Source organism: Marmota flaviventris, chromosome 12, assembly GCF_047511675.1.
Source record: "Marmota flaviventris isolate mMarFla1 chromosome 12, mMarFla1.hap1, whole genome shotgun sequence".
Classification (NCBI taxonomy): Eukaryota; Metazoa; Chordata; class Mammalia; order Rodentia; family Sciuridae; genus Marmota; species Marmota flaviventris.
This window is the reverse complement of record NC_092509.1, coordinates 75,181,964-75,197,269: the sequence shown is the minus strand read 5'-3', so window position 1 is coordinate 75,197,269 and position 15,306 is coordinate 75,181,964. Positions and strand designations below refer to the sequence as shown.

Sequence of the window (15,306 nt, the reverse complement as noted above, 5' to 3'; positions counted from 1 at the left end):
AGTGAAAATGGTAGTTCTTAGGATGAAACAGTAGAGCTTAAATGAGTTAATACATTTAAAGTTCTAACAAATTCGTAGAATATGAGTGTTCGACAAATAATCCTGCTTCTTTCTCTTTCTCTCCTTCTCTACTTTCCCTACCCTTTTTGCTCCCTCACTTCATGTTATTCTTATATTCTCTCTCTCTCTCTCTCTCTCTCTCTCTACTGGATTTTTAGAAAAAGAAAAAAGTAGTGATGCAACCTTCAGGAAAGACATCTTTCGGGTTTTGCTTTGATTTGTGGCATAGACTGTAATTGTATATTTGGCCCTGGCTGCTTACCAATATTTATTTATTAATTTACTTTTATTGCTGTTTCTCTGCAGGAAGGACCAGAATGTTCTTTCTCCAGTCAACTGTTGGAATCTCCTCTTAAACCAAGTGAAGAGGGAGAGCAGGGACCACACCACCCTGAGTGACATCTACCTGAATAATATAATTCCTCGATTTGTCCAAGTCAGCGAGGACTCAGGAAGACTCTTTAAGAAGGTACGTAGATATTCCTAGTTGGTGAGGTTCTTGGCAGGAGCAGTGACACAATCTTGTAAATAAGAGGAAGGATATCTTATTAGACTTTCCACTGACCATTCTTTGCTTCATATTCAGGGAGGAAAAAATAGTTGAATAAGCATTCTTTTCTTCCTTTCAGAACTAAAGTCCTGAGAGAGTTAACCATTGTAAAGTACAACCCCAGAACTGGCACCATCATTCATAATCTGTATGTTATTAATACTGTGTATGTTTTGGTGGTTTCCTCCAGTGATTTGTGACATGGTTGGGATTTAGGGGACCTCAGTGTTGCTTCATGTTTTCCTCTTCTAGCTCATTTACCAAATTCATGTGTGTTTGTGTTTTGGTTTTCGTTTTCTTTCCAAGTTCTCATCTTGGCCTAAGGTACGTATGAATTTGGTTGTTTTTATCCTGATGTATCTTTGTTTGGGGTCTCTTCATGCTTTCTGAGGCTCAGTTTTTATCACATTTCCTTGAGTGTAGGTTGAGCAATTTGACTAAGAAAACACTAAAAATAATTGTAATAATCTTAAAGAATTCCTGCTAAATTCACCTTTCCTATCAGTGGTGGAACCCACATCTTAGAAACCCAGGAACTCTTCTTGAGCTCTCAGTGGAGTCCTTTATTCATGAGGTTTGGTTACAAGTGGCAAAGGCCCCGACCATTATACACAGCATGCCATGCCTGAAACTCAATCTCTAATATCCCTAAAGACTTTCTAGAAGGTAAACAATCTTCCCACAAGTCACAGATAGAAAGAGGATGATATACAGAGCTATTTAGATTTCACTAGTTTCTGTTTGACAAAATCGAGTGTTAAGATTTGAGGTTGGCTGGGCGTGACGGCACATGCCTGCTATCCCAGTGACTCCAGAGGCTAAGGAAGGAAGATCTCAAGTTGGAGTTTAGCCTGAACAACTTGGTGAGACCTTCTCTCAAAATTTAAAATATTAAAAAAGAAAAAATAAAACAGGGCAGTTAGTTCAGTGGTAGAGCACTCCTGGGTTCTTTCCAGTATCACCAAAACCAAAACCAAAAACCATACAGTGTTAATTAAAAAGAGGAAAAAAAAAAAAAAGATTTGAGGCTGAGAGGGAGATGGCTGTGATAATCAGGATTGTCATTGAGATGGCTATACCTGTTGGAAGACTTTTTCAACCCTTAATGTTAGGAAGTTTTCCAGATTTCACTGAAATTAATACCCAATGTCTTCTGTATTGACCAGCCTCAAAAAGAACTGAGAATGACTACATCCATGAGGGGCTTTCCCTGTGTCGTAGAGACAGGATGCTGAGAGTACAATCATCTGAAAAGAAAAGAAGGAAGAGAAAGATTCTTCCTCTCATAGCTCACTTGCTATATTTACTGGCCTAGCTGTGTTTTAGCCAGGGCCACACTTCATTTAAGGATAAGGGTCCTTTTCAGCATCTCCATGGTTTCCAGCATCTGCTCTAGCTTGCTTTTTATTTATTTGAATTATTCTGCAACCTTTGGTGGGTTGTTCATGTGTGACTATAATGAAAACCTAGGTAAAATCTTGAGAGAAATAGGTTTTCCACAACCACTTAGACCACCATGAGAAGAAAAGGGGATGACTGGTAGCCTCCATTCTTTCTGTTTCTCTGAGAAAAAATTTCTGTGAGAGTTGTTTACCTAGCTTGATTTCACCTAGTCTTTCCCTGCCTTCTCTTCCAGCCTTAGAAGTGTAGAGAAGAACCAAGGTGAGAGAGTTGTCTAGACTCTCCAGATATCAATGATGTCTAAAGTGAAGACAGCCAGATGGCAAAGCCATTAGTGTTCCTGGATCCTTAAGAGCACATCCACATTTACTTCACCAGAGGCCCAAATGTATGGCACATATATGAGCCATGGGATGTATCACCCTCAGAAGAATAATCCACCCAAGAACCATATTCCTAGCCATGGTCTCAAGATTGATCTCTACAAGCGTGCATTTTTATGCTGGGGCTGTAATGAAGAATTTCTGATTTCTCCTAGGACTATTCATATATTACATTTCACTGAAGAGAAGTGCACGATCATAGGTTTACAGCTCAGTGCATTTTCACAGAGTGAGCACACCTGTGTAACAAGCTGTAGATGAAGAAACAGAACAATTCAGTGCCCCAGGAGTCCCCCACCCCTTATGCTCTATTCATCCCCACTTCCAAACCCCTAAGGATAACTACTGTCCTGACTTTTAACATCAAAGATTAGTTTTGCTTGGTTTCACACTTTATATAAGTAGAATCATACTATCAATATTCTCTGGGTCTGGTTTCTCTCATTCTCCATTTTGTGTACAGATCATAGGACTTCCTCTTAATAACTTTGTTTCGATTAAATTATAGTTGATTAGAGATACTCATAGGATTGTTGCATGACCAATGTTTACTGTCCCACAGGGTGATTAATTTTTTTTCTCCCTTGGGACTGCAAGTATACAGAGTCCTCTCAGAAGCTAGCTGATAGATCAGAGAGAAGATTCCTTCTGGTTGGGCTGGGTGAGAGCCTCTTTGCTTTCTAAAAATTGGCAAAGAAACATTCTCCATACCCCAGTTTTTCAATCCCTTTTGTTTAGAATATGTTGCATTGGTTAAGACATAGTAATCACATAAGAGACCTAAAGAATGTGCCCAACCACCGTATTCATTTGGAGAAGCTTTTGGAGGCTTGCTTTGTGCTATCAGAGCAGAGATCTTTTCCAAGTGACCCTTTCTGTTGGACCTGGCTCTGCCATTAATGCTTGAGCAATTATGTCCTTGTATGCCTCAGTTCCCTAAACTTAAAAAAAAGAGAGAGAGAGAGAGAGAGAGAATATGAGTATACAGTCTCCTTGGTGCCTTCTAAATCCAATATTCTACAGTTCTGTGACAACAAGGGTATCTTCCTACACTGGGGCTTCCTTCTGGTTGTTGGATAACCATTGTTAAATTTTGATAGATAAATTGTAGCCCCAGAGATAGAACAAACAATAGAGAGGTGTGGGTGGGTTGAGGGCTATCTTAAGCAACTCAAGACCAAATTTCTTGAAGAATCAAGCATTGTTTCAGATGCTGTTATCTGTAATGACCAGCAACTAAGAGACGCCAGACTGGGATCCAAGAGTATACACTAGATATAGCTTTTGTTTTACTAGTAAATTTGGTTCTAGCAGCAAAAAGAAAATCTATTTCTCAGGAGACACAGGTTTCAGAAAAGATGACTTTATTTCTCTCTTGACAGTGCACATCTGTTCTTTATATTAATTGTCATCTAAAATTCAGTGGCCAAAGTTATGATAATATAAGCCAGAAGTTTTTGAACCCCTATGTGCCAGATATTGTGTTAAACATTCTTATGCATTATTTTTTAATCCTTACAATAATTCTGTAAGGTAGTTGCTATTATTATCTTTATTTTATTAAGGAGGAAACTGAGGCTTAAAGAGATTAAGCAAAAGTGGAGTGAGGCTAAAATTCAAATCCAGAACATTGGCTCTAAAACCCAGGAACATGGTCTATTAGGATGCTCCAGGTGTGGTGTGCAGGAAAAGGGTGGCCCAGGCATTCTTACTTTTTTTCATTGCATGTGGATATTTTACTTCGTTGTAGAATTAATCTAACATTTTGCACATGAACCTTCAAAAGGCGTGGAGGTGGCCAGGGCCACACTTCATGTAGGCATCTCCATGGTTTCCAGCATCTGCTCTCGTTTGCTGGTCAACTTTGAATAGTTTCTTCTACCTGGTATTGGGAAAGCAGCTGTGACTTGAAGTGAAATATGGCTGCATGCTTTTCTCCCCAGGGGCAGAGTCTCTAGTAAAAGGGAAACAAAGTCTCATTAAATTTGAGAACTAGCCAAAAAATCTGGCTCACAGCTAATTCAGCCAATTGAGGATCTCAGGGTGGCTGCACAATTGGCCCCTGTATGCTACTGTACTCCCTTAGGGGATGCTCCCTGCTGGCCCTCTGGTTTGTGGTTATGTCTTTTGGGACATATTTTGCATTTTACATGAAACTGTGTTGGAGATTCCTTTAGCTAAATATAACATCTGGAGAAAGTAACCTCCTGTTCAGAGCTTAGAAACAGACCCACTTTGTCCAGGACTCCAGAGAAAATTGAGCCCATTTGGTGCTCTGGACATCTCCTCTCATGTAATGAAAGCTCAGTCTGTCTGACCCCTGTTGGAAGCAAGGTTTGGGCAAATATTATTGCTGCCACCTCCATTTGTTTAATGTGGTGGCTTCAAAAACGGTGACCAAACACTGCCAAGTCTGATCCCCATGCCCATGTGGTCTCTGTGAGAAGCATGTTCTAAAGAATCCCACCAAGAACAGAAATAATTTTTCCCACTTGATCAGTTTAAACTGAAATGAACTTGGGGGCTGTTGTTTCCCACAGGGGAGAGGGCTATCCGGGCTCTCTTTTCCTCTTTTCCCTTAGTTGAAATACAGTACAAGTATCTCTGACTTTGCTTTTTCAACTTACTGTTTCTGGCCCTTGACAGCTGCTCACACTTAAGCTCAGAACCCAGTCAATTCAGACAGTTCTAAGACTCTCAGTTGCATCCTTGTTTTTACATTACTCCAGTTCACTGTACTCCTGTTTTACCTTTAATACTCTTAAGTTTCTCTGGCAGAAACTCAGGTTAATTTGAGAAAGTTAGATCAGGTTCCTTTCAGACTAGTAGTTCTCAACTTTACCTGTGCGTGAAAGTTACTTGCAGCATTTTTTAAAAAAAATTGTGATCGTGAATAGACAAAGATTTCTTAGAATATAAAAAGCATGAACTATAAAATTTTAAAAAGAGATAGATTGGACTTCATCCAATCATGGAAAGACATTGTTAAGAAAATGACAAACAAGCCACAGAGTGAGAGGAAATATTTGAACTATTTCTGTCAGTCTATTTTGTGCTGCTATAACAGAATAGCCGAGGCTGAGTAATTTATAAAGAATGAAGGTTTCAGCTAGGCATGGTGGTGTATGTTTGTAATCCCAGTTACTGGGGAGTCTGAGGCACAAGAATTGCAAATTCAAGGCCAGCTTGGGCAACCTAGTGAGAACTGGTACCCAAATAAAAAATTTTTTAAAGGAGTTGAGGATGTAACTCAGTGATAGAGTGATTGCCTAGTATGTATAAGGCTCTGCCAGGTTTCTGTTCGCAACTAAAAGGCTCAGGGGTTACTCCAGTTAAATTGGGCTAACTGGGCTGCACGAAATAACCACACAAGAGACCCAAATACCTTTTTCTTTGGGGTCGCTGTGACAGCTCCTCTGACCTTAAGGGTCTGCAGGAAAAGAGAGCGAGAGCACGCACTGACCCCCTTTTATTGAGGAGAAGCTATTCAAATGAGGCAAGGGGTCAGGTTTCAGGGGGCTGAGTCTATCTTCCTGATGTCCACTGTCAGCAGGGTGACTGACACCTGGGTAGGCCACACCCAAGGGCACAGTAAGAGAAGGGGACACACACAAGGCACTTCCATGGAAGATTCTATCCTAAACAGGGCAAGGGGTTATATTACAAAGGGACAGGTGAGCACAGCTTCACCCATGGGGCTGTAGCCAGACACACCCATGCACAAGACATGGACCCTCGAACCCAAGAAGGGTGGGGAAAGCTCTGCCACATTTCTGTGACTGAGCACCAAAGCACCCAGCTGGGAAGTCTGACTCAGTCAAGTGCAAGGTTGGTCTCCCACAAGGCTCTGTATTAAATCCGCACTACCCAAAACAACAACAACAATGTAAAGCAAGAACACACAAAACAGTGAGACTTGTATATATATTTTTTAACAGTTCTGGGACTGGGAAGTCCAAGGTCAAGGAACTTATATCTAGCAAGGGCCTTCCTGCTGCATCATAATGAGGCAGAAAACATGATATGGGCAATAGAAAAAGAGGATTTGGGGGCAGGGCAGGGAGAGAAAGCATAAGCCAAACTCGCTGTTATCAGAAACCCACTCCTGGAATAATGAACCCACTCCCACGATAATGGTATTAATCCATTCGCCCAGTCACTCTCACAGGCACCACCTCTCAATACTGTTTCATTGAGGATTAAGTTTCTAAGTCATGAACTTGGGGGGACACTTTCAGACAATAGCAATATATATCTAACAAAGACTTGTGTCAGAATGCCAAATAAAGAACTCTTAGAACTCGGGAATAAGAAAACATGCTACCCAATTTTTTAAAAATGGGTAAAACATTTTTGGGTAAATACTTCATTAGTAAAAAATACATAAATGGCCAATCATTACATGAAAATATGGTTAATATCATTAATTATTGGGGAAATGCAAATTAAAACAAGGAGATGAACTCCAAATTCACTAAAATGGTTAACATCAAAGTGATTGACACTAGCAAGTCTTAGAGAGAATGGATGAAATTCACATGTTGCTGATAAGAATGTGAAATGGTATAACCAGTTTAGAAAATAGTTTAGTAGTTTCTCTATTTCTGTTTATTTATTTATTTATTTATTTGGTACCAGGTATTGAACCCAGGGGCGCTTTACCACTGAGCCACATCCCCATCCCTTTTTTATATTTTATTTAGAGACAGGGCCTTGGTATTTGAACTTACAATTCTCTTGCCTCAGCCTCACGAGGTTATATGTGTGATTATATGTGTGAGCCACCACACCCAGATTCTGGTATATTCTTATGGAATTAAATATGTACTTATCATCTGAACCAGCATTTTTTTTTTTTGCAGGGGATGGGTAACTGGGGTGATCTCAAGGGTACTCGCAATCCTCCTGCCTCAGCCTACCAAGCCGCTGGAATTACAGGCATGTGCCACCACGCCCTGCAACTTCTGGTATTTTTAGGTATTTACAGAAAAGAAATAAAAACATTTGTCTACACAAAGACTTGTACCTAGATATTTACAACAGTGCTTGTGGTGGGCTGAATAATACCACCCCCTCCCCAAAGTTGTCCATGTCCTAATTTTTGGAACCTGTGAATGTTATCTAATCCATATAAGACTTTGAAGATAGAATTAATTTAAGGATAGCTGGGTGCAGTGGCACACACCTGTAATTCCAGTGACTCCAGAAGGAGTCAAGCAGGAGGATTGAAAGTTCAAGACCAGCCTCAACAGTTTAGCAAGGCCCTAAGCAACTCAGTGAGACCCTGTCTCAAAATTTTAAAAAAAAATTTAAAAAGGGCTGGGGATGTGGCTCAGTGGAAAATCACCCCTGGGTTAAATCTCCAGTACCAAAAAAAAAAAAAAAAAAGAATAATTTGAGGATTTTGTGATGGTGAGGTTAAGCTTGAATAGGTGGGCCCTGAATGCAATCTAAAGTGCTTTTATGAGTGGGAAATTACAGATAAAAGAGAGGAAAGCCATGTGATGGGAGCATAGTCATAGAAGATGCTATACCACTGGCTTTGAAGATAGAAGAAGGGGTCATGAGTCAGATCTCATTGTTAAAAAAAAAAAAAAAAGCATAAAAACAGTGCTTTCTATGAGTCCCCCAAGCAAAAGCAGTCCTGCTGACACCTTGGTTTCAGCCCAATGAAATTAATTTTGGAGTTCTGACCTCCAGAACTCTGCGAGTGTTATTTTAAGCCACCAAGTTTTCAGTAATTTGTTTCAGCTGCCATAGGAAGCTGATACTTCATTCACAATAGCCCAAACTGGAAACAACCCAAACGTCCATCAACAGATGAATGAAAAAACCTATTATGGTACTTCCACATATACTACTCAGCAATAAAAAGAAACAGAATGCTGATAGATACAATGTAAACGAATCCAAAAAACATTATGCTAATAAGAAGGAGCCAAGCACAATGAGTACACTCTATATGTTTCCATTTATATGAAATTTTAGAACAAGTAAATCTTATGTTTAGTGATAGAAAACAGATCAGTGATTGCCTTGGGCCCAGGGTGTGGATGAAGGGTGGATTGCAGAGGGATACAAGGGAACTTCTGGGTTAATAAAAATGTTCTGTAATCTGGAGAATGGTGGTGCATTTGTCAAAACTTATCATACTGTACATTGAAAATATGTACATTTTATTGTGTGTAAATTATGCCTCAATAATGTTGATATAAAAGTTAAACAAAATGCCTGTGCCAAGGTTGAATCCAAGTGCAGTTGAATCCAAGTCTTTGCAGTAGGGCGGGGGTATGGTTGCCTACAGTCAGGGTTGAGAACCGCTGATGCCTTCCTTCTTGGGGAAAGTGAAGGGCAGAGAGGACATCTGAAGCCTTAAGATCCTGTCTGTGTGGATGTGAGCCATGCCTGCCCCAGCAGCTGACATTACTGAAGCAGTGAGGCCAGTTTTTCCAGGCAGCCCGTTGTGGTTTCCTTCTTTGATCCTGGAGAGTGATGAAAGGTGATTTGGCTTCCTTTTCACTGTAGGAAGTGGGGAATGCACGAGAAGAGCTGAGAAGGAAGGTAATAGGCTCCATTAAGACTTTTCTCCAGGACCCTCAGATGTTAAACATGTCCTTTTGCCATTGATACATCAGTCACAAGGGAATTGGCATGACCCGTCAGATTTCCTTTGGCACCAAGGAAATGGGGCTGGCAGAAAAAGAGGATAAAGGGGATTTAAAATTAAAAGCAGTGTGTGTTGGGCTGGGGTGTGGCTCAGTAGTACATTGCTTGCCTAGCATGTGTGAGGCACTGGGTTCAATTCTCAGCACCTCATGTAAATAAATAAATAAAATAAGGGTCCATCAACAACTAAAATATATATTTTTTAGTTTATATATATATTATATATATATATATATATAATATATATATATATATATATACATACATTTTTTTTTTTAAGCAGTGTGTGTTACCTGTCTATCTCCTTTGGACTGGGATAGGATTTCCTAGGGAATCTTTGAGTCCAGCTGCTTGGTCTATGTGTGGAAAGATGAGGATACTGTAGGAGGCATGTTCTCTGGTGTTATTGTCATAGATAAGAGGGGAAGAATTGACCCATATGCTGGAATATGTGTCTCTGCTGGGTACAGTGAGCCCTCTGTATCCATAGGTTCCACATTGCAGATTCAACCAACTGTGAATCAAAAATACTTGGGGAGAAAAAAGTGCATCTGTATTGTTAACGGTTCCATAAACAACATAGTATAATGATGGTTGACATAGCATTTACATTATATTGAGCACTATACATAATCTAGAGATGATTTAGAGGAGGATGTGCATAGATTATATACAAATACTAACACCTTTTTATATAAAGGATTTAAACATCTTTGGATTTTGGTATCTTTGAGGGGTCCTATAAGCAATTCCCCACAGACCCTGGGGAACAGCTGTACTATGAATTGAATGAATGGAGAAAGAATGATTTTCCAGCAGTTGTGCCCCTGCAACCTGCCCTCTTGAGAAAGGGTTTAACTTGGAGATGTCTGGGAGAGGAATAGATGAGTGATTTAACCCTCCTTCTCTTCCCCATCTGTTCTACTGTCTTCCCTCTCCCCCCCTGAACTCAGTACCTGTCTTTGACTGAATTTCCTCTGTGATATAACACAGTCACTAACAGCATTGTATGGTGCTTTGTAGACAGCTGTTCCAGTTGCCCAGTTTATCTTGTTGGTAGCAAAAAATCTGTTCTGATTAATTGAGCTTTATTCTCTCATATCTGATGAAGAGATGGTCTTGGAGAAAAGAATAGGATGTGAAGCTGAGCTTATTTGAGTAGGGGATGGAAGGCTGCCAGCTACTTCAAAGGTATCTCTGCTGATAAAGGGTGTCAGGTTTGCTGCCAAAGCCAACACTGAGGAGAGCTTTGCAGCTAGTGCTGTTCATGGTGTTTTAGCTTTGGTTTCTGTGACACTAGGTCAGCAGCATCTGTATGCTCTCCCTGGAGGCTTCTCTCTGGGTGGTCCAGGCTGTTTTTGGATTTAGGAAGAAGCAGCTCAAAAAAAGAGTATGCATCAAAGATGTCTGCAGCCTTTTGCTAAGGTTAGTTTATGTGTTTGCCTTTTTGGTTGTTTCAGTTGTTAGATATCTAGCTGCTTTTCCTAAAAGAGCTCAAGGTGCTGGGTTTAGAATATTCAAAAGCATAGTGGTAATTCCATTTTTTTTAAGCCAAAAGATAATTTTAAGAGAATCCAAAGGAGAACAATGGGATTAAAAGGAGCATAAGAAAGAGTTGCAGTGGACAGAAGACAGTGTCTGTATGCAACCTTGTATGTGAACACTATCCTAAATTAAAAATCATGCAGTCAGTAAATATGTTAGTAAGTACCATAAACACAGCATTTTGCTAAGTGCTAAAAAGAGTTTGAAAAATCCAATTGAGAAGTAAGATTTGTCCTAAGGAAGTATGGGCTTTCCGATCCACTTAGGTGTTCCAGAACTTTCTGTAGGATGATGATATTAATACTAACAGTAACAACCTTTCATAAAATGCCTACTATAGATACCACCCCATGGAATATGATCTAAATGGATATTTGCTCTAATCCTTTTATCTATTTGCAAGGTTGTTTTCCTTAACTTTAAGGAAGTATTAAATACTTAGAGGAAGTGCACGTACTGTGAAGTGTATAGCTCAGTGAGTTTCGATACATTGAAAACAACCATGTAATAGCACCCAGAAAAAGAATGTTACCAGTCTCCTTTATTTGCTTGTTCCAGTCATTATCCCCCCAAAGTAGCCACTATGCCAGCCTCTAAGACAACACAAGCATTTGCCAATTTTTTAAAAAATTGTTTGAAAATGAACTATTATACTATTCTTTCAGCAATCTTAATATGTTGTTCTTTTGTCTGCTAGCCTGTCATTTCATTTTTCTTTATTTTTTCACATTTATAAATATTTATACGTATTGGATATTTAAAATGATATGGAGACTATAAATATGCCAATCTTCCTCTGAAGGGTATTAAATTTTTTTCTAGTAGGCAGTTAAATTAATGATTGATCAACTTGAACATGGTTTTCTCCCTTGCTACAGTGGGTATATTTTGGTTTTACCCTTGTTCCTGGGACATGGTCTATATACTTTAAGCATGGCCTTTCTGGGGTTTCCATGGAAAGATCAAAATGTTTATCAAGCACCTCCAACTTGGCAGGTTTTCAACATCAAATTCCATCTTCACTATAGTGAGTAGCACCTAAAATGGCTAGCTGTCCTGGTTTTCCTGTAGCAGAGGGGTTCCTAGGACATGAAGCTTTTTTCTTATTTATTCTACTCTAGATGGCGTTTGGGTAGTTTCTAGTTGAAGGCAATTGTGAATAGTGCTTCTATGAACTTATATTGGAAGATTATTTTTCTTTCAGACTGAAAAAAACTCACATTGGTCAAACAACCTTTTGTATTTGCAGGAGGGAAGACATTGAAATTTGAACTCTTATGATCTTTCCATCATCCTGTCACCCTAGGTTTCAAGATTTATAGGCAGAATCTTTAGAAAATAAGTGTTGCCTTGCCAGGCACAGTAATGCCTGCCTGTAATCCCAGTGACTTAGGAGACTGAGGCAGAAGGATCATAAATTTGAGGCAGGCCTCAGCAACTTAGCTGGGCTAAACAACCTAACAAGACCCTATCACAAAATAAAAAATAAAAAGGACTGAGGATGTAGCTCCTGGGGTTCAATCCCTACTTCCTCCCACCAAAGAAAGAAAAGAATTGTTGCCCAATCAGATTGTTGACCCTGATCATAATCCAGACTTGAAGGGTAGTAGATTCAAAACCTGATTTTCTGGCTCAATCTCTCACTTCCCCTCTCATTCCTTTTCCTTCTCTCCTTTTCTCCTCCTTCTCCCCTTTCTTTTTTTCTCTCCTTCCTTCTCTCCATTCTTATGAATAATTTGTTAATTTATAGTATATGTGCCTTGTAGTAATTAGAAAATGCAGAGAGAAGAATATGATTTAAAGTTATATTGAATACACTATTTTGTAATCTGTTTTAGTAAGAGCTCTACTTTCATGTTTCAGTAAATTTTCATTTCATTTAATACTTAGGCCTGTAAACATTTCCCTAACTGTCCTAAAAATGCCCTTAACAACTGGTTTCTCCAATCCAGTATCTAATGCATATTAGTTTTTTTAGAACTTTATTTTATTTGTTTATTTTTTTATGTGGTGCTGAGGATTAAACCCTGTGCCTCACACATGTTAGGCAAGCACTCCTACCACTGAATCCCAGCTCCAGCCCCAACCCTAATGCATATTAGTTTTATGTCCCTTAAGTTTCCTTTAATCTAGTACTGTTCTCTTTCAGTGACACTGATTTAATGAGGAGACCAGGCCAGTTGTCCTGTAAAATGTCCCATCTTCTAGATTTGTCTGGTTACTTACTTGAATTGTTACAGCCTGTGTCCTATATGTCCTGTAAATCGGAAGTTGGTTCTAAAGACACAAATGGATAATGATGATGATGATGATGATGATGATAATAATATAACCCTTTGAGATGAGTGCTGATTTTATCATCCCCGTTTGTAGACAAGAACATGGGCAGAGGGGCTAAGCAATTTACTCAAGGTCCTGCAGTGGTAGATGGGAGAATAGGGATTCAAGCCTAACCATTCAGCTTCTCCTGAGTTATCACATGACTACACTATGCTGCCTTGCAGGCAGAAAGGTGACAGTCATATTGGTAAGCTGAAAAACCAGTGCTTGTGCAAGGATTAATGACCAATATGCAGTCATTCATATTGGGGCTTCTGCCAAGCCGGTTATTTCCATTTTGCTATTTCTGATTCTGTTTCTTGCCCAACTTGTCCAGAGAGAGGCGGCACCTTTGATTTCAGTCTCCCTTCTTGCAGGACTGGCTTCTTTTGATTCTCCTATTTATCTTTGTCAAGAGTTATCCTTTGAATTTCTCCCTACCTGTCTGAACAAGATTTTCATTTAAAACAAGAACAAAACTTAACTTTTCCTTCTTTTGAGATAGCATCTTCAGTTTTTACATTTTCATCTTCTTCTTCCCTTATGATTTTGGACTTTTTCCAATCTCTTAATTTTTCAACTAGATTCTACCTTTTTTTTTTTTTTTTAAGTCCAGACCTTGACATTTTTCTCTTTCTTCTTTTCCCCTGTACTCCCCAAATCATTTGGGTCTATAGGCAGCTTTTCCCAACATTTGCTCAAAATGAAACTTGTAGTTATTGCTTAATTTTAATTGTCTATGCTAATTCTGGCTTTGAGTGACCATGGAACATAAGAGCATCCTTTTCCATGACGTTTAGGGCTCATGGAATTATCCCCCTGACCTAACCGTTATTATTAAGGCCCAGGGACAGGACAAAATAGTAACAGTTTCTGTTTTTATTTTTCCTTTCATTTTGAAGCTTAGAATTTCTTTAGTTATAAAAATGTAATACATGATTTTTCAAGACATTGTGGGGGAGACAAAAACAATAAAAGAAAATAATGATTATTTGGATTAATGGTAAATATTTTTGGTGTATTTCTTCTAATCTTTTTTCTGTGCAGTTTTCTTTAGAAAATGAGCATTATATTGTATTCATATTGCTTTGTGTAATATTTTTCATGTAACACTTTTTTTTAATTGTTGATGAATTTTTATTTTATTCATTTGTTTTTATGTAGTGCTGAGAATCAAATCCAGTGCTCACCCATGCTAGGCAAGGGCTCTGCCACTGAGCCACACCCCCAGCCCTCATGTAACATTTTGAATAAGCATTTTCCCCATGTCATTGCATCGCCTTTAAAAACATTGCTTTTTATAACAGTACACAGTCTATCTTTGGGCTAGCCCATAGCTTATTTATACGTTCCTTATAGTTCTTTGGCTCTGCTGTCCTGACTCCATTGGATCATGTATTATACACTCAGAAGTAATCCAAAGTTGTCTTCATACCTTTCTTGGGAGTCACTTGTTTAAGTTTCATTGTCTTTTTGTTTCTTCCTTTTTATCATATTCATTTTGAGTTTAGCTGGGAATCCAGATCTCAGAGCAATGCCTGATCCTGGGCCCTGGCTGGCTCAGTGTGGTTCTTACACCATGCAGGGTGTCAGTTTCCTCATCTTTACACCGAAGAAAATTACTCATATCCTCACTCTTCCTTCCTAGAGTGTCATAGGAATCAGTAAAATCAGGGAAGAAATTACTTTGCAGAACTGTGTTATGGCCAGATGGTATCTGGTTATGTTCCCGCAGAATAGTGGACATCTTGTACCTTCTCCCAGCTGGGGTGGTCTTTGCGTTTCTCAGCTAATCTTTTTTAGCAGTGTGTTATCATATAGGGTAGAAAGGAAATAAAATAGACGAACTGGGAGATCCAGTCTCTAGCTTTAATCATTTCTTCTCCAAAGCCAAGATAATCCAAGCCTTCTGCCCACATAAGCATCGCATCTTTTCCTGCCTTGCCTCTTCCCATGACCTTGTTTTCCTTTTGATGTTCATTTTGAGGGTGGAGAGTAGGAAAAAAAAAAAATCATTCTCTTTTTGTTACTCTGAGTGAGTGGCCTTTTTGGGCCTTTGAGTTCTCAGGCAAGGAAAATTGCATAGCCTACCTGACCTTTCTTCAGGGACTCTTTATTTTTTCATTTTATTTTTTTGGTATCAGGGATTGAACCCAGGGGTGCTTAATCACTGAGTCACATCTCCAGCCCTTTTTTAATATGTATTTAGAGACAGGGTCTCACTAAGTTGCTTAGGACCTTACAAAATTGCTGATTCTGGCTCTGAATTCTTAGTCTTCCTGCCTCAGCTTCCTGAGCTTCTGGGATTAAGGGCATGTACCCACAGGGACTCTCTAAAAAAAAAAAAGCAGTAATTTAAATCCAGGATTGCAAGTAAGCACC

General features: G+C 39.2%; 1 protein-coding gene across 3 annotated transcripts in view; it reads left to right on the top strand.

Annotated features, from left to right (window-relative positions):
• The window catches only part of Srgap2 (SLIT-ROBO Rho GTPase activating protein 2), a 243,088-nt gene that overhangs the window by 121,522 nt on the left and 106,260 nt on the right, over positions 1-15,306 (top strand). For all 3 annotated transcript variants that reach the window (XM_071600131.1, XM_027934675.3, XM_034636185.2), the window contains exon 4: positions 367-529. In XM_071600131.1, the coding sequence (XP_071456232.1) occupies positions 367-529 (163 nt within the window). The remainder of the gene's footprint in view (positions 1-366; positions 530-15,306) is intronic.